The sequence below is a fragment of the Pseudorca crassidens genome, chromosome 19 (genome assembly GCF_039906515.1).
Source record: "Pseudorca crassidens isolate mPseCra1 chromosome 19, mPseCra1.hap1, whole genome shotgun sequence".
Taxonomy (NCBI): domain Eukaryota; kingdom Metazoa; phylum Chordata; class Mammalia; order Artiodactyla; family Delphinidae; genus Pseudorca; species Pseudorca crassidens.
Window position 1 is genome coordinate 36337063 of NC_090314.1, and position 25381 is coordinate 36362443.

The 25381-nt window shown below is 54.7% G+C and overlaps 1 protein-coding gene across 2 annotated transcripts in view; it reads right to left on the reverse strand.

The window, feature by feature from the left end:
• Positions 1-1435: 1435 nt before the first annotated feature.
• Positions 1436-25381, reverse strand: part of TBX4 (T-box transcription factor 4) — a 32514-nt gene continuing 8568 nt past the window's right edge. For both annotated transcript variants that reach the window (XM_067716384.1, XM_067716385.1), the window contains exons 4-9: positions 18933-19052; positions 17575-17722; positions 6834-6986; positions 5815-5903; positions 5447-5682; positions 1436-3525 (exon numbers count right to left, since the gene is read on the reverse strand). In XM_067716384.1, coding sequence (XP_067572485.1) covers positions 2894-3525; positions 5447-5682; positions 5815-5903; positions 6834-6986; positions 17575-17722; positions 18933-19052 — 1378 coding nt within the window. In that variant the 3' untranslated portion in view covers positions 1436-2893. The remainder of the gene's footprint in view (positions 3526-5446; positions 5683-5814; positions 5904-6833; positions 6987-17574; positions 17723-18932; positions 19053-25381) is intronic.

A 25381-nucleotide genomic window follows, 5' to 3' on the forward strand; every position in this document is an offset into this window, starting at 1 on the left:
ATTTCCCTTCCCAGGCAGGGCACAGCAGCAGCAGACACTTTTCATGTGGCAGGTTTCTGGCCCCATGATGTATGACCTGTTGGCGCTACTGAATGGTGCCCTTTGTTCCAGGGTATCCCATGTGCCCCCTTTTTATTGACTTGTTGACTCAGAGGGGCAGGAAAGTTCCACAAATCCCACTGCAGGCCCTGTTCTAGCCATGTCCAGCTGGGGAAGCCCACGGACCTCATGCTTCCCAGAAAGTTGGTAGGAAGCAGCGGGCTGCCTAAAGACAACATCTCTCTTAAGAAGCGGCTTTCTTTACCTCCAAGTCAGGCAACTGTGTGTCTGGAGAGAGCCTGGGAACATACGTCTAGCTCCCAGCCCCCTACACGTGGTTGTAGAAGGTATAGAGTATCCCAGAATGCTGTCTTCACCCAGAAAGAAAAGAGCGGTGCAGGTGTGGGTTAGGAAGAACCCCCCTCTTCCCTGTCTCCTGAGCCAAGTTAAGTTTTTCTCTGTGACCAACAAGCCCAAGGTGGGAGCCGACAGCAAAGGGAAAAAAGGAGCTTGGCCTCCTTCTGCAGGGAGGAGTCCAGCCAGAGAGCAACCCAGGGCCACAAGGGCAGGACCCTGGGGAAACAGGAGACGAGGTTGACTTTTTACCCAGCAGGAAATCTCATCTTAATCCTGGTGAGGACCAGCTTGAAAGGGCATCCCTTACCCCCTGCCTTCTCTTCTCATGGCTCCCTCCTGGAGATGGTGGGTGACAGGGAGCAGCTTTGGAAAAGGAACCAGGAGGGGAGGGGGCGAGAGGCAAGGGGTTGTGAGGAGGGAGACCCAACATGCCTTCCGACACCAGCTTCTCTTCTCATCTAGGAGGGTGAACCTGGACTGGACTTTGTCTCCTTTTATCCCACCCCCATCTTGAGGCCAACGTCAGGGAACTGGCAGAGGAGTAGACAAGCGGAGGTCTCTGCCAGGCCTGGATTCCTCCCCTGGGGGAGCAGGTGGTTGATGGGCTCACATAGCTGACTGCTTGCTCCAGGAAGCCCCGGGCTCTGACTCCAGCCTGCTCTTCAGTTCCTTCTCTGAGGCAGCTGCACAAATCCCACCAAGAACTCCCCACCTGGGAGCCCGTCTCCCCCAAACCACCAGGCTGCATGTCCACTACTAAAAGGTGACAGATTCTTGCGTACTGTCTGCCCTGCCCGTCTGGGGTCTTTGTGGGCCCTGGAATCCAGGTCCATCGTCTGGGGAGTAGCATGAGATCAAAGGTACAGTTGCTCCGTTGGTCCTAAATGACTTCACTCTGAGCTCAGAGGCTCCATGGAACAAACGCGCAGAGGCACTGAGGGCTCCACCTGGCCCTTGAGAAAATATATGAGCAAAGGGGAAGCAGAGACCATTGCTGAGCCAGGAAATGACAAGTCAGGAGTAAAAAGCATCCACACACTTCACAGTTGTAAAATGGCTTTATGTTCTGATATGTAAAATAAAATGTCCATGCTATATAACAAAACACTTGAAGTTCCATATCCCGTTAGCTAATGTGTCTTCTAATAAAGTGTAATCTGTAGTGTGTGTGTGTTTATATATAATTATTTATTTGTATGTTTTATCTAAACCATTCTTTGTTTTTAACATCAAATGTGTAATAAAGATTTAAATAGATGTCTTTCCAAACACCCTCTCCAACGTTCATTTTATTAAGTTTATTCATTTGTAAAAAAGCAAAGCTGAATTGGACATGTGGCCTGCATTTGTGAGATATATATATTTATATATTTTATTTTATTTATTTATTTATATAATATATAAATAGCTATTCAGCATGCAAAGAGTTTAGTGATTTCCCAAATTTGATTACAGAGTTCACACCAGCCACAGGGACGGTCTGGTGACTTTCAATGCTAAAGAGCTGAGCTGAGGACGAGATCCACCTCCCTGGAGAAGAATTATCCTTGCTCCTCTGAGCTCACTGGCTGAATTCACTGGAAGAAATGAATGTCTTCTGAGTTCTCATTTTAATTTCTGTTGGGCTTTCTTGCTCCAGAGGCGAGGATTTTCTGGGAGCAGAACGGGCTCTAGAGCTGCTGGGCAGCAGCTCCAGTGTGGTCTCCTGGGGACACTGCTAGGTCAAGTGTGCTTCCTACTGGCCAGTCGTAGGACGCAGATGGGGCCTGAGAGGTGAGTCTCGCGCACCAGAGAGGGTGAGGGGCTGTATACTGGGGACGGAGGGGGAAGGGCTTTGTACGTTATAAGAAAACCTGAATGATGCCAGAGATGCTACTGGTTGTGTTTTCCCTCCTCTTGAAGGAAAAAGCAATGTTTTAATACCCATCAGGTGGCACTTCGCCCATGACTCTCTCTCTAAAAATTGTCCCTCAGACCTCAGAGCTCCGGGGATCAATTTCCGGGCCACTAACTGAGCAGTCAGCGCTCCTCTCCCAGAAGGGCTTCGTGGCTTAGCTGAGCCCACCTCTCAGGTGGTCTCACAGAATCTCCGGAAGCCAAAGGAATGGGCCTCCTGCTCCCAAAACAAGATTCTCAGCTCCCTTGCAAGGCCAGGACTCTTAAGATGTGCAGAGACCCCTCCCACCCCGACTTCCCCTGCGGGAGAGACCTCACCACCTGAACTCTCCACTCCCATCCCATCCATGGGCATGCCAAGAGATATCAGATAACAGTGGATCCAGGTCCTGCAGCCAAAATCACTTCCGAGATAGTGTGTTTTTCCCTTTGTCATGGCCTCAGTCTTATGTCAGAAGATAGATGCCCTCCAAAGAAACGCTCACGCGCACTCGCACCCCACCCTTTATGATACCTTCCTGTGTTTCTTGGTAGTGCACGCCACCCTCAGAGGTTAATGCTGGGTCAACCCGGTACTGGGGCTGTGGGCGGGCCCTGAGAGTCATCCGTCAGTCCAGTTCTCGACAGTCCCCATTCCTGAATGATACTGTAAGGAGGCTTCCCGGGACAAGGAGAAGCTCTGCGAGTAGAGAAACTCGTTGGCAGCATTCAGGTGCGGCGAGGGCGGCTTCCGCTCGCACGCGGTGCCGGTGCCGGGGAAGCCGCGCTCCCTCGGGAAGGAGGCGCCGGGCCCCCGCTCTCGCTCTCGGACCTGAGACTGTGAGAGCTGATTGTAGACGCTGAAGTGGGCACTTCCGGGCGGCTGGGAGCTCGGAGCCGAGATGGGGGGCAGCCGGGGCATCATAGTGGTGGCGGTGAAGTGCGTGGGGAAGGACTGGTAAGGCACAGTCTCCACGGTCTGAACGCTGTAGCTCGTGTACGGCGACACTGACGTCCACATGTTACAGCTCAGTGGGGGCGGGGGCAAGTCGTCCACCCCGGACACACCGGCGATCTCGGTCCCTGAACCTGAGTACATGCAGGCTTCTCGTGGGGTCACCTCACTGCAGTAGGAGGGGCTCAGCATCTGTTGGTCGTAGGGAGGGGGAGACCGGAAATAATGATCCTCCCCCACTGCAGTGGGAGCTTCCAGATAAGATCTTTTGCAGGGTAAGTCCAGGTGGCGGGCACTGTCTGCCGGAAGACAAAGAAACCTCAGGAAGAGCCACTTCCGCCAGCCCAGGGCCCCGAATACCCCCGCTGGATGCTAGGACAGCCCATCCTTGTCATTCAGGGCCCCCACTGCCCCACGCTACCACGGCACTCCCAGAACCATTTTAATCAGCTACAGCTTTTCAAGGGCGGCCGCAGCCAAGAAGTGGTCCGATCATGGGCACGCTCAAAGGCCACGGGGCGCGCTGCATCACTGGACGCTGAGCGATGTGTTTAGCCCGGCAGTGGATAGCTTTGATCCTTTGCCACCCTGACTCTTGGGGATGGTAAAAGGCCTCAATGTGCACTGGCACTCTTAGGCTAGGCCCACCCTGGCCAAGGAAAGTGCAAGCCCCTGCCAGCCCAAACCGGGCCCGGAGGCTACATCTGCCTGAATTAGCCAGAAAATTAAAGCCTCCATGCTTCAGCCTCAATCCTCCACTCCCAGGAAGGCTCTAGCGAGACAAAGCTACTCACAGGCACGCTCCCATTGCTTTTAGAGGAGGAAGTACACCCTCCCTGTGTTCAAAGAAGCCCCATCAGATTGTAATTACACAGATTCCAACCTAACAGCGTTTACACAATTAAGAAATGGAGCTGTTAATAAGTAAAAGGTGACTGGTACTTTTAAGGCTAAGCTAATACTCTGTCTCAGGAAACGTGACATTAACTGCTCCAGACCATGGGTGTGTGTCTTTCAACATCCTCAAGCATGAGGGCTTGACTCTCTGGACCAGCACGGGCTCCCCTGGGATACAGGGATGACCCAGGCCTGAGGACTTGGGCGGCAGCCCACTCAACAAATTTAAGAACACTTGTCGGGTCGCTTGTCTTGGTCTCCCTCCTGCTGTTTTCTCTAGGGATTCTCAACAGGAAAGAGGCCACAGACAGTAGGTAAATAAATGTGTTTGGCTGTGTTCCAGTAAGACTTTATTTATGGATACCAAACTTTGAATTTCATATAATGTTCATGTATCATGAAAGAGTCTTGACTTTTTTCAACTATTTAAAATGTAAAAACCATTTTGTATGACTCACAGGCTGAACAAAAACAGACAGCAGGCCAGATTTGGTCCAAAGGCCACAGTTTGCCAGCCCCTGCTCTAGGTCACTAGTTCTACTGGACCTGGTGTGGTGGGTACTCAGGGGCCTGCCTGGCTGGTCCCTAGGAGCTGGGCTGAGAGAACATTCTGGATTGCAAGCAAAAGTCCCCAAACTCATTCCCAAGACAATTCAGTGGCCCTGTGAGGACTTCTGGTGTAATAACACTGATCATTCATATTTTATAGAGGGAAAAATCGAGACCTGGCACCAGAGCACATCTGGTTCTCGGCTCAGGGCTCCTCTTCCTCACAAAGAAGCCAGCACGGACAAGTCTGTTGCCTGTCTTCCTGGTCCCCAGTCTGCATCCACAACAGCTCCCTGCCACTTTCAAGAAGCCTTTGCAGATCTGGTGTGATGCGGTGGGGAGCCTGTGCTAGGGACTCCCTGTGTTAGGATGGAGGTCGCCTCCCTAAGTGGAAACCTCGGGATTGTGACGCTTCCACCTCCTCCCACACCTAGAGACAGAGCCTGGCTGACTCGTGTCCTCTGCCCACCCTGCTGAAAGCAGCACCTGGGGCCAGGGAGGGGTACCGGTGTCTGGGGACACCAAGGCCGCAAGCTGCCTGTGAGGGTTCTGAGGGCTGCGTGGAAAGCAAGAAGCGTATCCCTGCACTGAGCCTGGCCACGGTCCCCAACCCTTCAGGCTCGCTCTCCCAGGCCACACAATAACCAGGTGTGTGTGTGTGTGTGTGTGTGTGTGTGTGTGCACCCATGCGTGATCACATGTGCAGTGGGCAGTGTCTGTGGGGAGAGTGTCACCCCCTGACCCTCCAGGGCTTCTAGACCAGGAGAGAGGTACCTCGTCTTTTCAGGCAGTGATAGAAGAGGCTGGAGTCCCTCTGGGCTGGGAAGGTGTTGAGGGGAAGGTCCTGGGGCTCAGCTGCAGCGAACTGCATGTGAGCCCCGTTCTCGTACTGGTAGTGCTGGAGCGCCTGGTGAGCCCCATGCAGGGGGCTGACGTCAGGCTTGGATGCCAGCTGGGTGGAGACTAGCCTCTGCCTCATGATGCTTTTGGAGATCACGGGATATTCTTTGCTGGAGGAGAGGGGAGGACAGTCAGCGGGACACGGGAAGGGAGTGGAGATACCTTGAGGGTTACGGAGTCTCTGTGCTTGAACCCGGGACACCCGGTCCACCCGCCCCACCCCCAGGCCAGAGCAGCCCCACCTCTGCAGCCGGGCCACGCGCAGGTCACTGTCGTCACTGCCCCGGAACCCCTTGGCAAAAGGGTTGTTCTCAATTTTCAGCTGTGTGATCTGTCAGGACAGGATACACGGTAGAGTCACTGCGGGGAGAGGACTGGGCTGGCCTCTGGCCCTCCTCCCCGACCCCGGGCACATTCGGAACCCCCGGCAGTGTCTGGGGAAGTTGCGTCTTGCTGAGGCCTCCTTGGCCTTGCCCTTCACGTGGCCGGCTCCTATCCCTTCCACTTGCGGCAGAACCTCTGGTTCTGTCTCCCGCTCTCCCGCCGGCTGTGCTACCTCGATTCAGCCCCTCATCATCCTCTCCCAGCGGCCTGTAGCAGCTTCCCCTGCACATCATCCCCCTCTAGTGCAAATGCCACATCAGGTTCTGCGTGACTCTTCTAAATGCAGACCTGACTCTGTCACTCTTCTGCCTAAGATCCTTCCCCTGATCTGGCCAGTCCCACTGTGCAAATGTGAAAGCCTTCTGAGAAGGATGGCGTGGGCAAAGGCGGGGGGCAGGGGAGAGTGGCCCGGGAGGGGATCGGGAGGCAGTTTGGGGTGGTCGGCCTGGGGTGGAAGGTGGGCCAGGACATGCCAGGACCCTGTGGCCGCTGCCTGGGAAGGGCCTCCAGATGGCTCAGTCAGCTGCTCCCACACAGCTGGCAGTGCCCCAGGGCTCCTCCCCCTGTTCCATCCCCTTCTCTCTGCAGGTGCAGAACCCCACCCGGGAGAAGAAGACAGTAGAACGAAAGGGCCCAGCACTGAGCCACAGGGCAAGCTCCACGCTCCCGATCTTTACAGTTGCCAACTCTGTCCATCCCCAGCGCAGAGACCACAGTTACTCTGTGCTGGGGGTTCAGGGATCTGGTCTCCTTTCCTGCACATCACTCCATTTCTCACTGCTCTGCAGGGCTTAGCAGGTTCCTGAGGCGCCTTCCCTGCCTGCCTCAGCCCTGCTGCAACGGGGCTTCACTTCCTGCCTCTGTGGGGGTGCTGTACCTTGTGATTCTGGTAGGAGGTCACAGAGATGAAGGAAGTTTCTGGGAACACGTGGGTGCAGAAAGCTGTGTTTTTGGAGCCAAAAGCATTGTTCTCATCAGCCTTCACGATGTGTAGCCGCGGCTGGTACTTGTGCATGGAGTTGAGGATGATCTGGAAGAGAAGGGTCTCCTCTGAGCTCCGGGTCCCCACCCTCTTGTCTTCGGCCTCATTCAGCTGGCCTGGGGCTGGCTTTCCTTGTCCTAAACACCCGGGCTCCAGGGCCTGACCACAGGGGCTGAGCCCAGAAAGGTCCAAACCTCCCTTGAAGGTTGAAGAACCAGGCCCCTGGCCCCACTTGGACTCTGCTCCAGCACCAACTCCTGGTCCCAGGACCTCCCGGATGCTACAGACCCTTCAGTGTGGAAATGGGGACACAACCATTTAAAAGCCCCAATGAGCTCAGCACAGTGTAGTTGGAATTCTGAGCTGTAGGCGAAAGTCCAGGTGCCACTGACTCACTGTGTGACCTCAGGCAAGTCCCTCGACTTCTCTGAGCCTCAGCGCGCAGCCCGGCAGGCTGACTCTTCCCCGGGCCTCCCCCTGTCCTATCCAGCTCTTCTTCCCCTGCTCACCCCTCCCCACTTATGAGGGACCTGACTTTTGGAGAGTTGTCAGCGGTGGGCGGCGCTCAGCCCCTCCTCTCACATTTGTCAGCAACAAAAGCAGCTTCCCAGCCCAGGGTTTGCAAGATGGGGGAGGGGGGATGCTGAGGAGAATGGTGCACTCCGACCTGTTCCCTCGGGGCACTCCTTCCTTCATTCACAGAGGCCTGCTGAGGGGACACGGGACACCCAGAGGCACTGTGCCTTCAGACTTGTCCCAGGCAGCTCTCAGCCAGGAGTGGAGTGCCATCAGGAGGTAGGAGGAAGCCCGGAGGCCCCAGGCACCCCCAGCCCTTGAGGATGCCTGGGGCAAAAGGCAAAGAGCCCAGGAGACTTGGCCCAGAGCCCTGGGAGAAACACACGGTAGTTGTGGCCCCAAACCCACTCCATTTGGCTGTGCCCCACGGTAGCGCAGCATCACGTGCCATTAAAATGTATTTTTTATCGTTGACATTTACCAGACGCCCTTCCCACTGGAGGTAGGACCAGGCGTTTGGGGCATTTTATCAGCACCGCTGCTTTTGTTAACCCTTTGGCTCCTGTCCGGGCTGGGTGAGGCTGGTCCCCTCTGAGCTCCTTTCTCTCCGCAGGGAGTGCCCCTCCCTTGGGCTGTCTCTGCTGGCTCCTACCCTTCCAGGTTCCCAGGGGCCACGCCTGGGGCTGAGGCTTGGTGAAACATTTAACCCCTGAGTGACCAGAGTGCCAAGTCCCTGACTTCCATGGCAAGTCTGGGCTGAAGCCTTCGTCTGGCGAGGTTCTGCTCTCCTCACACCCTGGGGACAGAGGCAGCCCAGGGAGAGGCTCAGCCAGGGGCGTGGGTAGCCCAGGAGCTGGGCTGTAGGCTCTGACGTTCCCCGGGCTCCTCGGTTTGGCTGGGCAGCTCCGTCCAGCAGAAACTAGCTCTTCTGCACGGGCCACTCCTCACTCAGCCCTCAGTGACAAACCTCTGGACCCTCTTGGGGCAAGTACAGAGCTCCCCAAATCCCAAATCCCATCCTGCAGCTGGGGACCCACTGCCCAGCTGGGAGCCTGCCAAGCAAACCTCAGGGCACAAGTCCTGCCCGGGGAGGCCTCAACGGACTTCGTGTTCCAGGAGCCTGGGAAGGGGCCCCTCGGGAGAGGGGCTGGGGGTTGGGAAACACCTCCCAGACCCTTTAGGTTACTCTGTCATCCTGCACTGTACCCACGCTGCAGGAGCCCACAAAGGACCCCAGGGCCCAGAAGACCCAGCACCTGACTACCCGGGAGGCAGCCTAGATGCCAGATTTCCGCCTCTGCACCTGTGCACAGGCAGTTCCCTCTGCTGCCTTGATCTCCCTTTCCCATTCTCCCTCACCTTCTAGGCCTATCATCTCAAGGCCCAACTCTTCCAGGAAGCCTTCCCACACTACTAAGGCCTGCTCTGAACTCCCAGTTCATGAAACTCCCTTTCCACGCATTGTCTACTTGGCTTTGTGCTGCTTCCTAGCGGCCTCCCATTTCTTCTTGGCCCTTCAATTAAATTATAACTCCTCAAGAGAAAGGGTCATGTCTTTTATACCTTTTGTACCTCCAGGCTCCTCTCCTTCAAAACAGGAACAAGCAAGTGTGAGACCAGGATATGGGAGGAGAAAGACCTGGGCCATGACCACGAACTCTCTGTCCCCTCCGCCCTTGTCTTTCTTTGCTCACTAGAGACAGGATAACCTCTAAGGCACTTTTCAGGTCAAAAATAGTGATCAAACATGTGCACAGACAATCCTTCCATGACCACTCACACGCTCCAGCCCCTGACATGCAGGGCTAACCCTGCATCAGTCCAGCTCTCCTGGCAGCGGGTGGGGGGCGCCCAAGGGGAGAACACAGACGACGGGAGGACAGAACCCAAAGGAGGTGTTGCAGTCACCGTGCAGTAAGGCTGTGCCGTCCCTTAAGGACACCTGGGGACAAAAAGCACCCGCCCTGCTCCTCTGCCAGCTGGGCCGTCACAGGCTGTGACAGTCCACCAGAGCCCTGGGCATCATCAGTCCCCTCCCCCTCACTGTCACCCACCTCCAGGTCCAATCAGTGACCAAGGCCCGTGACTCCACCCGTAAAACAAAGGCTCCTCCATTCCCCCCCCCCCCACCCCGCGCAGCCCTGGCTCAGGCCCCGCCGCCTCTCACTGGGCTCTGCGGCAGCCCCCTCCCTGCCGCCATCTACTTCCTCTCCATTTCACCTGCTACACATCAGATCAGGTCACTCCCTTGCTTAGAACCTTCTGGCTCATCCAGGAAGACTGTACATTGCTTGAGAGCAGGGCCCTTTCTATTTCTTCCTCTTGCCTCCCTTGTCCGCTGGCCCCCAAACTCCTGCCAGTATTTAGGGCTCAGTAAATATCTTAAGTTCATGATGCCACCTTTGATGGCTCCCTCTTGCCCCCTGGGATAAAGGCCGAATCCTTAGCCTATCAGACAAGGCCCTGGATGACACGGGTGGTGAGACTGCCAAACACACCTTCTAGGAGAGGGAACCAAACAGGCTGGCAGGGAAATCTGGGAAGAGAGCAACTGCCAGACGTGCAAGGGCAGGTAGGGGCCACTGGGGAGCCCAATCCCAGCCACAGAGAAGCCAAGAGAGGCCCGGAAGCTTCTATGGATCTCTGCCCACCAGCTGCAAGTCCTGAGCAAGCTCTCCCCCTCCAGTCATCGGGGTCCCCCATCTGTAAAGTGAGGCCTTCGACTAAGTGGTCCCAAACACCCCTCCCGCCTCTGACAGTCTGGAACTTGGACAGGTGTGTGGAAGGAAGTCCCACCCATTGAACCAATGCAGACGCAAAGCACAGCATCGGTCCCGACGGCCTGGGAGAATGGGAAGCTACCTCAGTGACTCGCGCCTGGCTTTACTCGGAAGTTCCTCAGGCGCCGCGTTAAACTGTTTAGCTAGAATCTCACATCCATATTTCTTGCAGAGGATGTTGGGTCAAATGGGCCAGCCACGTCAAAAAACCCCACTACACGGCTGGTCCCGTCGTCATCACTGTTCTACAGAAATGGGATTCATTATGTTCTGGCTACAAGTCAGAGGCCTGTTCTATTTTCACAATTGTGATAGCGCCAAACATCCATCTCCTCAAGAGATCGCCACAGCGTGCTTGGCTAATGAGGCCCAGATTTATCTGTGTTGGAATCACAGCACATCAGGGCATGGAGGGACAGACCGTCGAGATCATTCTAGTTCACCTCCTAATTGTAAAGATGAGGAACAGGAGGCGAGTAGTGGGAACGTGACTTGCCCAAGGACACACAGCTGGCTGGAGGTTGAATCGGGGAAGATTCCAGATGGCCCTTGAGACAGCACACACTGCCCTCAACAACAAGCTCGGTAATTAAGGATAAGGTTTCAACCAAACACTGCGGGGGATGAGGATTCCCCAGGCCCTGTCACCCATGGTAGGGCACAGCGTATCTGGATGCTAGCCACACGACAAGTGGGGCTAATGTCTGTTTGTCATATATTAAAACCAAATTTTCTCCTGCATCACATGTTTACTTTCTAAGACGACCTTCTCCATCATCCTTCTTACCCCCTCCAGCCCTGTAAAGAGGTTTAGGAAAGAGACAGGATCCGCAACTTAGAGAAAAAAGAAAAAAACACAACAAAACTAAGACCGGAGAGACCCAAAGATTGGCCCGAAGAATATCTAGACTAGAACTGAGTCGGACAACCCATCAGCCGATTCAAGAGGCCTGGGCCAGACAGGCCTGAGGCCTCACGCCCAGGGCAGCAGCCTTCCCACCTTCTCTCCCAGTCACAGCAATGACAGCCAGCGTTGACTGAACACAGCCTCTGTGCCAGGCCCTGCGATGAGTATTCTACACACATCACACAGCTGACCTTACAACATCCCTGTAAAGGAGGTATCATGATTAGCCCCATTTTAACAGGCAAGGAACTGAGGCTCAAGCGGGGGAAGGCATCTGCCCAACCTCAGACAGCGACGGGAAGCAGAGCCGGCATCACTACTCTCCGAGCCTTAGCTCGTACCTGCACCTGCACCCGTGTGGCTGGGGAGGGTGAGGCCCGGTCTGGAGCCGGACGGGTGGTCTATGTCCCAGAGCGCCCGGCAAGGCGTGGCGCATTGTCGGGGCTCAGCAAACGTGGGAGGAAAAGAGGGAGACCAGTGGTTCTGGGTCCCCGCTGGCTGGCATATGCTTTGGGGGGACATCAGCCTCCAGCGGAGGAAGTGCCTTCTCTGTCTAAATAATCCCCCCGTCAGCAGGTTCACTCACTCACTGCTCACCACCACTCACACGGCCAGGCACCAGGACACAATGGTGATGAAAAACCTCACGGTTTACCGTCCAGTGGGGAAGTCACACGGTAATCCAAAAATCAAGCAAAAATCAGTGGGGAGAAAAAGTCGTGGACCCCAAACTGCATTGATAATAGTAACGAACAAGATGAAACAGCTCGCAGCACATGTGTAGGACCTCGGGAAGAAAACCTGAATACGCCTTTGAAGGACAAAAATCAGACTGCAACAAAGACAAAGGCATCCCTATCAATCCTCCCTAAGTAAATTTATAATTTAAAGTGATTCTAATAAAAATACAAGCAAGTTTCTTTCTCAACACTACAAGCTGATTCTAAAGCTCATATAAAAAAATAGACAAGACCAGCCAAGAAAACGCTGAAAAAAAAGAGCAATGCAGGGGGACCAAGCCTGCCAGACACTAAAACCTATTACGAAGGCTCAACAGTTAAGGCACTGGCACACGAACAGACACAGATTCAGAAGGGGATTTAGTGTACAGAAATAAGGCATCCTAAACCAGAGAGGGAAGGGGACCAGTCAGTTATTGGTGTTGGGAACCACTGGATAGCTCTCTAGAAAAAAAAAAAAAAGTTGGATTCACACCTCATATAGAATGCCAGAATAAATTCCAAAAGGATCAATGGTTAAAGTGTAATAATAATTCTGTAAAATACTAGAAGAAAACACAAGCAAACTCCCTTATAAGTAAAGAGTGGAGAGGGGCTTTCAATTACTCAAAATCCAGAACCCACAGAGAAAAGACCAATACATTCAATCAAAAACTTCTGTGTAGGGGGCTTCCCTGGTGGCGCAGTGGTTGAGAGTCTGTCTGCCGATGCAGGGGACACGGGTTCGTGCCCCGGTCCGGGAAGATCCCACATACCGCGGAGCAGCTAGGCCCGTGAGCCGTGGCCGCTGAGCCTGCGCGTCCGTAGCCTGTGCTCCGCAATGGGAGAGGCCACAACAGTGAGAGGCCCGCGTACCGCAAAAAAAAAACAACAAAAAAAACCACTTCTGTGTAGGAATACCACTATAGGCCAAACCAAAAGACAAGTGACAAACGGGGAAAACATATAAGCAATTCGACATCCCAGAGTAGGAGCGAAATCTTCCTAATTTATAAAAGCTCCTAGAATGGATAGGTGATTGAAAAAACAATCTAAGAGAAAAATGAGCAAAGGGTAAGGACCGAATAGGAGATACATATAAAAAAGATGCTTTGGAGCTTCCCTGGTGGCGCAGTGGTTGGGAGTCCGCCTGCCGATGCAGGGGACGTGGGTTCGTGACCCGGTCCGGGAGGATCCCACATGCCGCGGAGCGGCTGGGCCCGTGAGCCATGGCCGCTGAGCCTGCGCGTCCGGAGCCTGTGCTCCGCAATGGGAGAGGCCGCAGCAGTGAGAGGCCCGCTTACCACACACACACAAAAAAAGATGCTTAATCTCACTCATAATAAAGGAAATATAAATTGAAACTAAAACTGACATCTATATTTCACCCATCAAACTGGCAAAGATCCAAACCTTTCTCTCCCACCATGTTCGTGAGACTACAGTGATGGTGGGAATACACATCACTGGGACTCCAGTGGAGGGCAGAATTACAAATTGCAAATCCAAGCACCCCTTGGACAGGCAATTTATCAGAAAGAATACTTGCCATAGGTATAAAACGACGTATGTACAAGCTTAATCAAAAGAGCAAATATAGGAAAACATCTAATTCCTTCAATAAGGACTGGCTACATAATTAATGGAACGATCACATGATGAAATTCTATACAGCTGTAAAAAAAGGAATGCGGCAGCTCTATGTGACTGGAATGATCTCCATGATACATTAAGTTTACAAAGCAAGGTGCAAAGTGTTTACAGCATGTTACCTTTTGTGTGGAAAAGAAGGGATTTGAGACTCTGTATTCTGCCTGCATGTGCAAAAAGAAACACTGAGAAGAAATTAGTAACAATGGTTACCTGTGGCCAGAGCTGGAAAAAACTAGGTGGATGGGGAACCAGGGGACGGAAATGTCTCATTGCAGACGTGTTTTATTTATTCATTGATTGATTTTTAAACCATGTGAATGTATTTCCTATTCAAAAACAAATTTGACAAATAAGTATAAAATTATAACTGTGGTAAGTACTTGGACAGAAAGGTGCATGGTGCTCTGAGAGCATATAATGGGGACCCTGAACTGTCTCCCTGAAGACGTGGCATTTGAGCTTGGATTCCAAGGCTCGGCAGTAACGAACTAGGCTAAGAGGCCTGTGGCTGGAGAAGGAAACACACTGAGGGGATGGTGCATGTGCCACTTTGTGGCCTGGGAGCCCACACCCCCAGTCCGGGGCTAATTTTGCCTCTGGAACAGTGAGAACTACTATGCCCAAAATCAAAAGCTAATCTTCAGGCTTCCCTGGTGGCGCAGTGGTTGGGGGTCCGCCTGCCGATGCAGGGGACACGGGTTCATGCCCCGGTCCGGGAGGATCCCACATGCCGTGGAGCGGCTGGGCCCGTGAGCCATGGCCGCTGAGCCTGTGCGTCCGGAGCCTGTGCTCTGCAAGGGGAGAGGTCGCAACAGTGAGAGGCCCGCGTACCGCAAAAAAAAAAAAAAAAAAAAAGCTAACCTTCTACCCCGGCAATCTGGGAGTCCTGAGACACAAGAGGTGGTGAAGACGGCCATTCCCCTTCACACACACACACACACACACACACACACACACACACACACACACACACCCCTCACTGCAGCCATCCCCTCCCTGCCTCCAGATCAGGAGAAAAGTAAGACCCACGTGCCAGCCACCTCCATGTCCCGCTGCAGGACCCAGGCCCCACCCCAGTGAGGCCCTCTTCAATTTCCCGAAGCAGCTTCTCTTCCCATCACGTGGTCACCTGGCACAGGACCCTGCTAGGGGTAGGAGGGGTTGGCGAGTAGGAGGGGAGGATGGCAGGCGTCCTCTGTAGCCAGTGGAGCCACAGCAGTGGAGCTGAACTGGAGCAGCCCAGCCCGGCCCCAGCCCTGATCCTTTCTGCCCCTGCCGCCTGCCCGTCCTCTGCCCCTAGGCTTACACCCAGAACCCAGGGGTCACACCCTGAACCCACCCCTCAAGAACAGAGGGCTTTCCTGGACTCACAGCAAAAACCTACAGGAGTTTTCTAGTCAGAAGCCAACCCTGTCTTTTCAGAGCATGTGGCCCTGTGGCCGGAGGGGTTCCTGGACTCTGGGCCCTTCTCCTGGGGGAAGTCTGTAAATGGGAGACAGCTGCTAAAATCTCTGAGATACTGTGAGACCCAAGGGGAAAGTCCACAGTCCATTTGGCTGGAGAAAGTTCCCTGAGGTCTGGAAGCTTTTAGGAAACATTGCAAGTGTGGAGGTGAGCTGTGCAGAAGGACTTGTCTGGGGCAAGTTCTCAGTAGAAGATGGCTCTTTCCCAGGCTCTGCACCAAGAAGGGCGACTGGGAGAGCTCAGCACTCCAGGTGGCACAGACCAGGAGCAGAAAGCCAAGGTTCAAATGGGCCACTCTGCCTTGACATGTCGAGGAAGTTAGCTCATCCTCCACAGCCCTTGCCTGCGTGGTCAAAGGCTGCTCCCTCTCCAGTGATGCCCCAAATTGCTGAAGATCTGACAGCTCGAGCCCTGGGTACGGGAAGACAGGTGCAGAAGCCAAAGGAGCGCGGGACCAGGCATCAGAAGGCGGGGGTCCACGCTCTGCTCCTTTACTCCCAGCTCCTGAGACAAGCACCTCATCTCCCTGAGCCCTGCCACCCTACAAAGGGTGTTGTAACCAATAGATTGCAAGTGCTGGATAAATTCGGGGATGGGGAGAAGGAAGACGCTCTGCACCCAAACCCTCCAGGGAGGAAGCTGAGTTAGTATGGGGAACATCCCTCCTGCCAAGGAGAGGAGAGCCCCAGGCAGGCACGGCGAGTGTAGCCAGGGGCACCTCCAATGTCACGAGCCCAACACGCAGCCCCACAGGCCCAGACTCAAGACTATATGCAGGGTTATTGCAAACCTCTTATGGACTCCAGTAGAGCCACCAGACACAAGGCAGGCTGGGAAGCCTACTGCTGGGCTATGAAGGCCAGGTCTCCTGATTCCTAAAAATCCCAGCTTTTCAACCACCTGACTCTCTCCCCTGCCACATTCTGCAGGGGCCCAGGGAGGTGGAGGAGTCTTCAGAGGCATCCCTGCAGCTGGGAACCATGAGAGCAAGCTGTGCATCCGAAATTCTCCAGAGCTTCGGTTCCCTGGGTACTTCTGGTCACTCACCCAAAGATCCCGCTTCCGCCAAGCTCTGTGTTCACCCCAGTGGTCTGTCCCCTGGGGTCTGCGTGTGTGTGCAATCACGGGCAGAGATGTGGCTTCCCACTTCCCACCATCGAGGCCCTCGCTAACCTTTTGAGGTTGATCCCACAGCCTGGCCAAGCAGAGGAGGCCAGGTAGGAGCTGACCAGGAGCAAAGTCTTGGCCAGAATGGGAGGCCCCTCCGGCCCTCGGTTAAAAGACCCTGTGCTCTGAGAGATGGGGGCTCGGCTGACCCTTCCCGTTGGATGGTGGCTTGTCTCTGCCCCCTGGGAGAGGCTGGGGTTACATGAGTACACGTCACCATGCACACCTGCAGGTCTCTGTCACACACCCGACGGCATGGGCCTGCCCTGCACGGGAAAGCCCACGCCCCTCGCAAAACAGGTAAGTCAGGAGTTTATTATGTTAACGAAGCATTCTCCTAATTGCTGGTTTATAGATCACCAGTGACCCAGAAGAGAACTGAACAGACTCCGAGAAAATGAGAACTGAGAGCTGCTTGCCAGTTACACACCAATCAGTCAGAGATGAAGCGTCACTGGCATTTTCCACAAGGAACTATGATTCACAGAGTTCTGATTTGCACACAGCTCCCCAGAAATAGAACTGAGGCATAAAAGAGGCACATGCCTGCACAGCGCCCACCCCTGCTTCCCCCACCACCGTCCACATGGACAGTATGAGTGTTAGGGGTGCAGCCAGGGCAACTGCATCTAGGAGCCTCGACAGCACCCGCTCCACCACACCACACCCTGAGTTTCCAGGGTAACCGTGGGTAGCCTAGAGGGGCGAGGCCTGCTCCCTGGCAGATGACACCGGGTCCCTAGGCTTCTGTTTGCCACACACTTGAGCTAACAATTTCCACATAAAAAGCTTTTGTGGGCCTGCCAGGGACAGACGGGGAAAGAATGAGCTTCAGCGGCCTGGATGGGCATCAGCGGCAGGACCCCTGGGGCTCCAGAACCTCGTGACAGCCAGGTCCCGGTCAAGGCCAGGAAGGCGCTGACCCAGGAGCCCGAGCGAGGCCTTCCCTTCCAGGGCAGGTGGCTGCCGGGCCAGGCAGACGGTACGCGCCAGAGACAGGCTTCGGAACCCATCAGTGACTCTTTCTCAAGAAGGTTTACTTGTCTGAGGCTCCAGCAAGGCCAGATTTGGGGAAACTGAAGCTGAGATTTGGTCCATCATCATCGTTGCTGTCATAGTTGCCATGTATTTGGAGCCTCTTAGGTACAAAGTACCTCATGCGTAATCATTTAATTCTCACATGGTCATCTCCATGCTCTAGACAAGGAAACCAAGGCTCAAAAAGGCTAAGAGACTTGCCCAAAGTTACCCAGCCAGTAAGTGCTAGGGGAAGGATGTTCTGCTGTGGGACTCAGACCCTGTGCTCCTTCCACAAACCGGCCTGGAGCTGGATCCCGAGAATGGATTCTCCAGATCCCAGATCCCTGGACCGGCCCATCCCCAACACTGGCCCTGGACTCGCCCTCAAGGCCAGGCGGTCCCATGCTTACATGGCCGAAGGGGTCCAGGTGGTTGTTTGTCAGCTTCAGCTTCTGGAAGGAGACCAGCTGCCGCATCCAGTGGGCCCCAGTGGCAGGAGAATCCGGGTGGACGTAGAGCCTTCCGGGCATGGCCGGCTCAGCCTTCCCTGCCACCATCCTGCCAACAGAGCATGGAGAAGCCAGAGCAGTTGATTGCCCTGCAGCCTGGGGGAGCCCAGATTCTCTGTCCCCTCTGAGAGCAAATCCCCAGAGACCTGAGAAACAAATCACCGATGGTCCTATCAGACTGTCAATTTAGGGCTTTGGGGGTAAGAGGGAGGGACAGAGGAAAGAGTGCTGGGAAGGGAGAGCGTTTCTGAACCTCCTGTATTTCACTGCAAAAGAAAGAGAAAGTGAGATTACAGAGACATGTGATGATTTACTTGAAGGAACGGGGCTAATCACAAGTATGTTGTGGGGAGATTTAGGCACTGCCATGTATGTGTTATTTTTACAATTTTTAAATGTTATAAGTTTGGAGGTAGCTTCTCAGAGGATGTAGACAATTTTCAAATTGCTTGCCCCCAAAACAAACATAAGAAACGAACTGCTAGCTGTCCCCTGAGCCAGGAGCTGCTCCAGCCCAGAGACAGAACAGAGACAAGCCCTTGGCAGGACCTGGCCACCGAATCTGGCCTCCCGGGTCCAGGCTCTGCAGGCCTATTACTCATCCACCGCTGAGCCCACGTCCCGGGCTGTGGATTCATTCATCCCTCTCTCTCCCTGGGCGCTGTCCTGGGCTCTGGGGGCAGACAGGGTACTAACGGGATGGCCTCAGGAAAAGCAGCCCAGCGTTTTTTCACCCAGTCCCAGCTTGGTTTCGCCCTTCAACCTGACTGCTCTCTCTTGATGGGGGGCACAGCATAAGAGGGAAGCCTCTGCAGCCAAAGAGCAAATGAGCGGAGGAACAGGAGAGAGATGCCACAGCCCAGGTAACTGGGCCCCAACTATGGAATACCAAAGCCCCCAAGGAAAGTGGCTTCCATCTTCTGCCCCCCTCCCCGAGCACAGCACTGCCAGAGCCTAAACCTGCCCAGTGCTGGGGCTCATCTGTCATCCCAAAGCACAGGCACCCACCCTGTTCGTCCACAGCTGTGGGGCGAGCACAGACCCTTGAAATCCACCAGAAGCCCAAACACTGCGGCTCATTTTCAGCCAGCAGCAGGTGTGCGAACATTTGATGACCCTGTAGCCTCAGCAGGCCCGGCGCCCAAGGCTGCGGATCTGGCCAATCACTGGGACTAACTGGTAAGTCCCTGGGCCAAACGTCAGGTGGGGATGGGTGTGCGAGTGGGAAGGCGGGTGATGTGAGGGTCCCGGGTTCTTACCATTTGTTGTCACAGAACTTGTAGCGATGGTCATCCGCGGGGACGATGTCGATCAGCAGGATGTACTTGGTCTTGGGGTTCATGCCTGTGACTTTTACCTTGTAGCTGGGGAACATCCTCCTGGGGGAAGCCGAGAGATGACGCAGAGGCGTGGACAGAGCACCAGGAGAGGTGGCACAGAGTGGGCGAGGGGACAGAAGGCCTTAAGAGGCACTGCCCCTTTAGCAAGAGGTCTCGGCACTGGTCAGAGCTTTGTGACCTTGGGTAAGTTGCTTCCCTCTGTGGTCAGCCTCCCCCTCCATGAGGAAAGGGCTGCACAAGCTGCTCCCTCTGAGCCCCTGCAGTTGTCAGTCTGTGGTTGTGAGCAGCTAAAGCACAGAGACCCTGGTCAGGATGTGAGAGAGGATCTCAACACCAACAAGGCTGCCTTGATTTCCCTCCTGTCTGTCATCCATACACAACGAACGTTCTGGGGTGGGGGTGGGGGGGCATTACAGGGGCCCAGAGCAGAAGACCTGGGAGTCCCTGTCAGCTGCTTCCGTGAACAATGAGGTGCCTCCTCTGGGTCATGTCTCTATGGAAACCCCCAGGCCTCAAACCAACTCGTAGCAGAGCAGGAGTGCTGCTCGCTCTCCGGATGCCTCCTGTGTGTTTAGCAGAGGTGTTCATCCCTGTGAATGCCTTGCCTGGGCCTGTGCGCACTAACTGGGTGTCGGGGAAAGTCAGTCTAGGAGCCCTGAGGAGTAGAGCACGGATTCTAGAACCTCCCTGCCGTGGTCCACAGCCTGGCCCCACCACTGACACACCATGCTGCCTTGGCCAGCTTGCTTGGATCTCTCTATGCCTTGGTTTCCTTATCTCTAAAATGGGACTACCAATCTCATAGGTTGCTGTGTGGATTAAATGAGTCCACTTACAGCTCTTACCACTGACCCCCACTGCACTCCTTCCTCCGCAGACCAGTGGTATGACCTACCTCTACGAAAATAGAGTCAGCAAAAAAGCAGAAAGTTTTCCAGGTCCTGCAGCCCATGATGAAACTGTCCAGGACCCTGAGGCTCAGGGAACATTCTAGAGAAGAGCTTCCTCAGACTCCTCAGCACACCAAACATACAACAGCATGTACCCATACCTGCGGGGTACCCTCCCCTGGTCACCAGGTCCCTGACACCAGACTTCCTCAGAGGGGAACTTCCTCAGTCCTCCTCAGATGCTCCCACCCCCTCCTAGCTGATCTCCCCCAAAGATGTCCCCAAGAGAGAGGCAGAAGCCAAACCTAACTGAAGACACTAAGGCCACTGGGAGCCAAATCCCCTGAGCTGGGAGAAGCCCAAGCAGCTCTGGGAAAGCCATCAGGGGGTCCTCCGGCTCTCACGAAGCTGAGAGACAGCACGGGAACCCTCAGGAGAAGCTGTCCTAAACACCTCAAACAGATGATTGGAGTCCCCCATTTTGTCGACAGGGAACCAGCTTACCTTGACAGAGCAGGGCTTCCAGAGGGATCCAGGCCCCCACAAGGTGGCAGACCCTACAGCAAGCCCAGGCCAGGACGCTGAGGTGGAGGGTGCCCCAGCCCGTGCACCCTCTCTCGCTGGAGGGCAGGCCCATGAGTGCTGTGGTGGGCCAGGGGTGTGGGAGCTGTGTGACCATGTGTGTGCACGAGCACATGTGCTTGCGTACACGGTGGAGTGCGCGTGTGTGCGGCTGGAGAGAGGAGGGCAGTTCTAGCGGCAAGTCTAGGGACTCATAAACCGTGTGGAAGAATTTGTCTCAGATGTCAATTGAAAGCGTTTTCAAATGTCCACCCAACCCCCTCCCCAGGAACCCAATGCTGCCTCCTGCTTACCAGCCCCCTGCCCAGCCGGCCCTGGGGCACAGCTGGAGCCTGCACCACCCTCTTCCTGGCCCAGCCTCTCTCCAGGTGGGCCTAAGGCTGAAGGAGAGGGAGGCAGCAGTTTGCTCAGCTCCCGCCTCCCTGGGGGAAGGCCAAGAACCCCGTCCCCTGCAGCCTATCATTTTGTAACTGCTACAGAAACAGCCACAGAGTGGGGCAGCCCTGGCTGGGCTTAGGGTTGGCCTGGTACCAGTGGCCTGCACTCAGCCTGCTTCTCCTATAATCACTGCAGGTGGCGACAGCAGAGGGCAGGCACAGCTTCTCCCCGCTCCCCCCAGCCAGCGTCCACAAAGGGGGCCAGGAGAAAACTGCTCGCTGCCACTTCAACGGTCTTCATAACCTAGGCTGAGAGGGGGGTACGGGGTCCTGCCCTTGCCCTTCTACCCGCTACTGTACTTCACCTCAGCAGCTCAGGAGGCCAGGCGGACGTGACTAGTGCTTTTGAGAAGGCTGGCAAGGAGCTGTCCTCGGCCTCCCAAGGCATGGGGCTGGTGTCCCGTGATTTGGCCTCTCCTGGAAGCTGACCGTGGACCAGATTCCTGACGGATAACAGCCTCCAGGAGGTTTTAAGGAAGTTGGGGCAGGGAAGGAAGGTGTCTCCTAGCCACTGCCCTGCCTTTCCCTCTTCCTAGGGCAACTGCCCTCAGAAATCAGGAGGGACGATGAGATCTGTGGTTTGAATGGGGAGCTCAAAAGTCCTCTGTTCCGGGCTGAGCTGGCCTGAGCTGGCCAGGTGACACCGCTGCCTTCATGGACACAGGTATCTCCGTCTCTGTTAGCGTCCAGTTTGGTGGCCGCTTCTGGGCCATGGAGAGCACACCCAGTGGGGACCCTGGGCACTATCATTTCCCCACCTAGTGGGCTCCAGAGGATGAAGGTCCTGCCTGGTGTGCAGCTGAAGCACACACTCCTCCAGCCTCGCAGGCCTCCTGCCCGAGCTGAGGGCATCTGCCCTTGGTTCCAGAGGGTCCAAGGTTGGAGCCGAGAGGCCTGGCATGGGAGTGTTCACCAGGAGGGCAGGCCTCAGGAAGCTGAACTGGGAGCTGTGGCTTCCTCTGCGCTCACCCCGCCCTGTAAAGGTCTTCTCTATTGAAACAGATGAAACCATAGAGTGAATTGTAAATTGCTTCTGTGATTTAGGACCAAAAGAAAATGTACCTGAAAACCATCACCCATGTCGGGGAGGGGGGGCGGAAGTGAACACCTCAGTGGGACAGGGAGGGAGGGCCAAGCAGGGAAGTAGTGACTGCGCAGCCCGTACCCCACTCAGCCCTGCCACCGGCCAGCGCTGGTGACCGTGAAGCCCTGGCTCCCTGTCCTCAACACCCGGCAGCCACCCAGACCCCTGCTCGGTGCGCCCCTCCGCACCCCTTCCCCGTGCCCTGCGTGCCTTCTCTCTGCGGCCCTGGCGCCCTCTCCCGGCTCTGGTTCCCCGCCCGCCTCGGACTCCTGGTCCGCAGGCATCTGGGGCGCTCCCGGCCCCCGCGGAAACTGCTCCGCCAGGGAATAAACAAGCCGCCTGCCCCGCCGGCCCCGGGAGGAGATGAAAGCCGGGGGGGTCTCTCCTCTGATCATGAAGCAGGCTCTGAAAGGGTGCGGGCGTGGGGCCTTATCTACTTCATACTCGGAAATGGTTTTAGAATGAACTGCTAAGATAAGCTTCCTTGGACGTTTCTCGGTGTTGGAGGCTTGCGGGGCGCCGGGCAAGGGTTTGGGGCATTTTGATTTTGGCAACAAACCCGTAAAGACGCACTGAGAGAGAGGCCAAGTAAGTTTCAACTGGGCTCAGAGAGCCGCGGGGCGCCCGGTCCCGGGCCAAAGGGGTGGCCAAATTCAAGGTGCTGACCTATTCACTCCCCACCAATCCAAGGGGGTGGGGGGCAGGAAAGAACGAACCGAGGAGACCCACGAGATTCTCTCCAGTTAGCAGAGCCCCCCAACCCCAAATCCACCACACCCCCGGCTTCCTCAGGGGGATCCGGAACCCCAGGAGCGGCTATATGTGCCTTCCCTGAAATGTAGGTGCAAAACCAAATCGAAGGGCTGAGAAGTCTGGGGAGGGGATTCGAGGTGGGCAGAGGCGGTGACTGGGAGGGCAGACAAGAGGGATTCTGGGGGCCGGCAACGTGCTGTTTCTTTATCTGGGTGGCGCTAACACCAGTGTGTTCATTTTGTGAAAGTCTGTAGAGCTGTACGATCAAGCTTTGTTCACTTTTCTGCAGAAAGGTTCCACTTCAATAAAATTGATATTAAAAAATTATATGTGTGTGTGTATATATCATAAATACGTGTACATAAACACATACAGAGGCCCGTGGAGGCCAGAGTTTGAAAGGAAAGGGATGCAGGAAAGGGTAGGGGTCCACAGAAAACCCCATCCATTTTCTATCCCTAGTGTCTTGGGGTCTTAAAGAAGAATTCTGGGTGTGTTGGAAAGAAGCCAGGGCCTAGCAACTAAGGCTAAGTTTGGGGGTGGGAGGTAGGGGTGCCGTCTCTACTGAGACCAAAGCTTTTGTGGCCAAATGGTTTCTGAGAGCAATGACAGAGCTACGTAATTTATTTCCACTTTACACACACACAGAGTTTTCTACTTCACTCAAAGCATTTTTAAGAAATACTTTCCCTGAGGTGGGGGGCAGGAGAGAGGGTGTGTGGAATGGATGCTGTTTTGGAAGGCCAGTTGCTTCTCTCAGATTTTTTTGAAGACACTTCCTTCTGATAGACTTTTGCTTTCAGAAAATACTTTAGAAAGAGATCAAAGCACTCTCTCCCCAACCCACTTTCCCAGTGTCTTCAACCCTTACTTCTCTTATCACCCACGCCACTGGGCTCTGACGCTCTGTATACAGAGCAAGGGCAACTGGCTTTGAAGCCCCGGATTAAGCCGGGCCAAATCCTTGCCTCAGAATAACAAACAATACAGGTTCAACAGGAGTTCTCATCAGTAGTTCATTTTTCAAACACAAATTCACTGTCACTAACACAAGCAACATTGAACTCAACAGGCTATGAAGGCTGATAGTGGAGATTTATCTGGTGGCAAAACCATGACCTAGGAGTAGAGCAGTCAGACGGTTAGGAAATTTTCATATTGGGGAGGTTTATATTTAAATTTTGTAGAGCTCACTTTTATCTGTGTTTGGGAGAAAATGCAGTTTCTCACATGTATCAAGCTTGGCGGGGATGTGAGGAAGCAGAGAGGGCTCTGTTCTCTGCAGTTAAGGGCATAAACTCTCTGGGTGCAGGGGCCTAAGAGAGACAGAGACTGGCTAGGGAAGGCTGTGGCCCCATTATATACCTGACATCGGGGGACCCCGAGCGTTCAGAAATTGATGGCTTGAACTGCGGCTGGCATGTTAGTCACCAGCTCAAGTTGTTTGAGAATTCAAAATCACTATCCAATGAAGGGGACCCTTTTTTCCTTTGGCCTTCAGCTCTTCGGGGCTTAAGGCAGAGGCTTGTGACTAAGGACTCATACTGGCTTGAGAACATTCGGGCTCCTTTTCTCCAGCCCCTGCCCCCCCCCCCCCCACCATGCCTCCACGGGCCAACCAGAGAGCAATCACGCCCCTAACCAGCCAGGGTCCCTAGGGCAGAGCAGCAACTCCACCTTGCGCAGGTCCCCATAAACAAGCAGTCAAGGGAATTTCTCAGTTAGGGGCTTGTTCTGGGGGGAGGGGCATCATTGCTTGGCTCGCGTAGACCTGGCAGCTGCCTAACTCTGCTTCTATGGGCAAGGGCCAAATGCCCTCCCTTCTCAGGGGTTGGGTTTATGTTCTCTTGGTTCTCCTCCAGCTCAAGCGGTCTAGGAATCTATGATTCAAGGTTCAGGAGAAATGTCCAGGCCATCTGCTGAGAAATAGAAGTGTCCCAGGAAGTTGATGGTAGAGACACAAAGAGGAGGACAGGGAGAGGCATTGGACAGGACGCTGAAGGGCCACAAGCCCGAGCAAAACACAGTGCATTCCAAGGCTGCCATGGGAAGGAGGCAGCGGGGAGGAGGGGGACACGGGGTCAGAGCGGTGAAAGTGGTCTCTGAAGCCAGTGGGCAGCTACGCAGGAGAAAAAGGGTGTGTGAGAACCGTGCAGGCAGGGGATAAGGCTAGTGATTTTCCTAAGGACTAGACCTGGTGCAAGGATAACTTTCTGCCAGGGAAAGACTGTGATGAATCCCTAATGGGCCACCATCGTCATGGTCATTTAAAAATTATTATCATCATTCCCTGAGGCCTGCCTCTAAGCCTCTAGGGATGTGCCTCTTCTGTCACTAGGATCAGGCACAAATATCTGCCTGAAGCCCGTCACCTCTGGAAATGTGTGTGTGTGCGCGCATGTGTGCGCTCGCGTATGTGTGTTGGGGAAGGGAGGGAGGAGGACCCATGCAGGTGCAGGAAACCCCACTGAGGAGAATCACAAATGCCTTGTTTAAAATGGCAGGGGCCACACATGCCCAAAGAACATGCTGGTTCATTTTCAAGAGACAAGGTTATTTCTGCTGCCTCAAGATGGAAGTTCTGGATCCTTCTCTTCTTTTCTTCTCTACATCCCAGCAGTA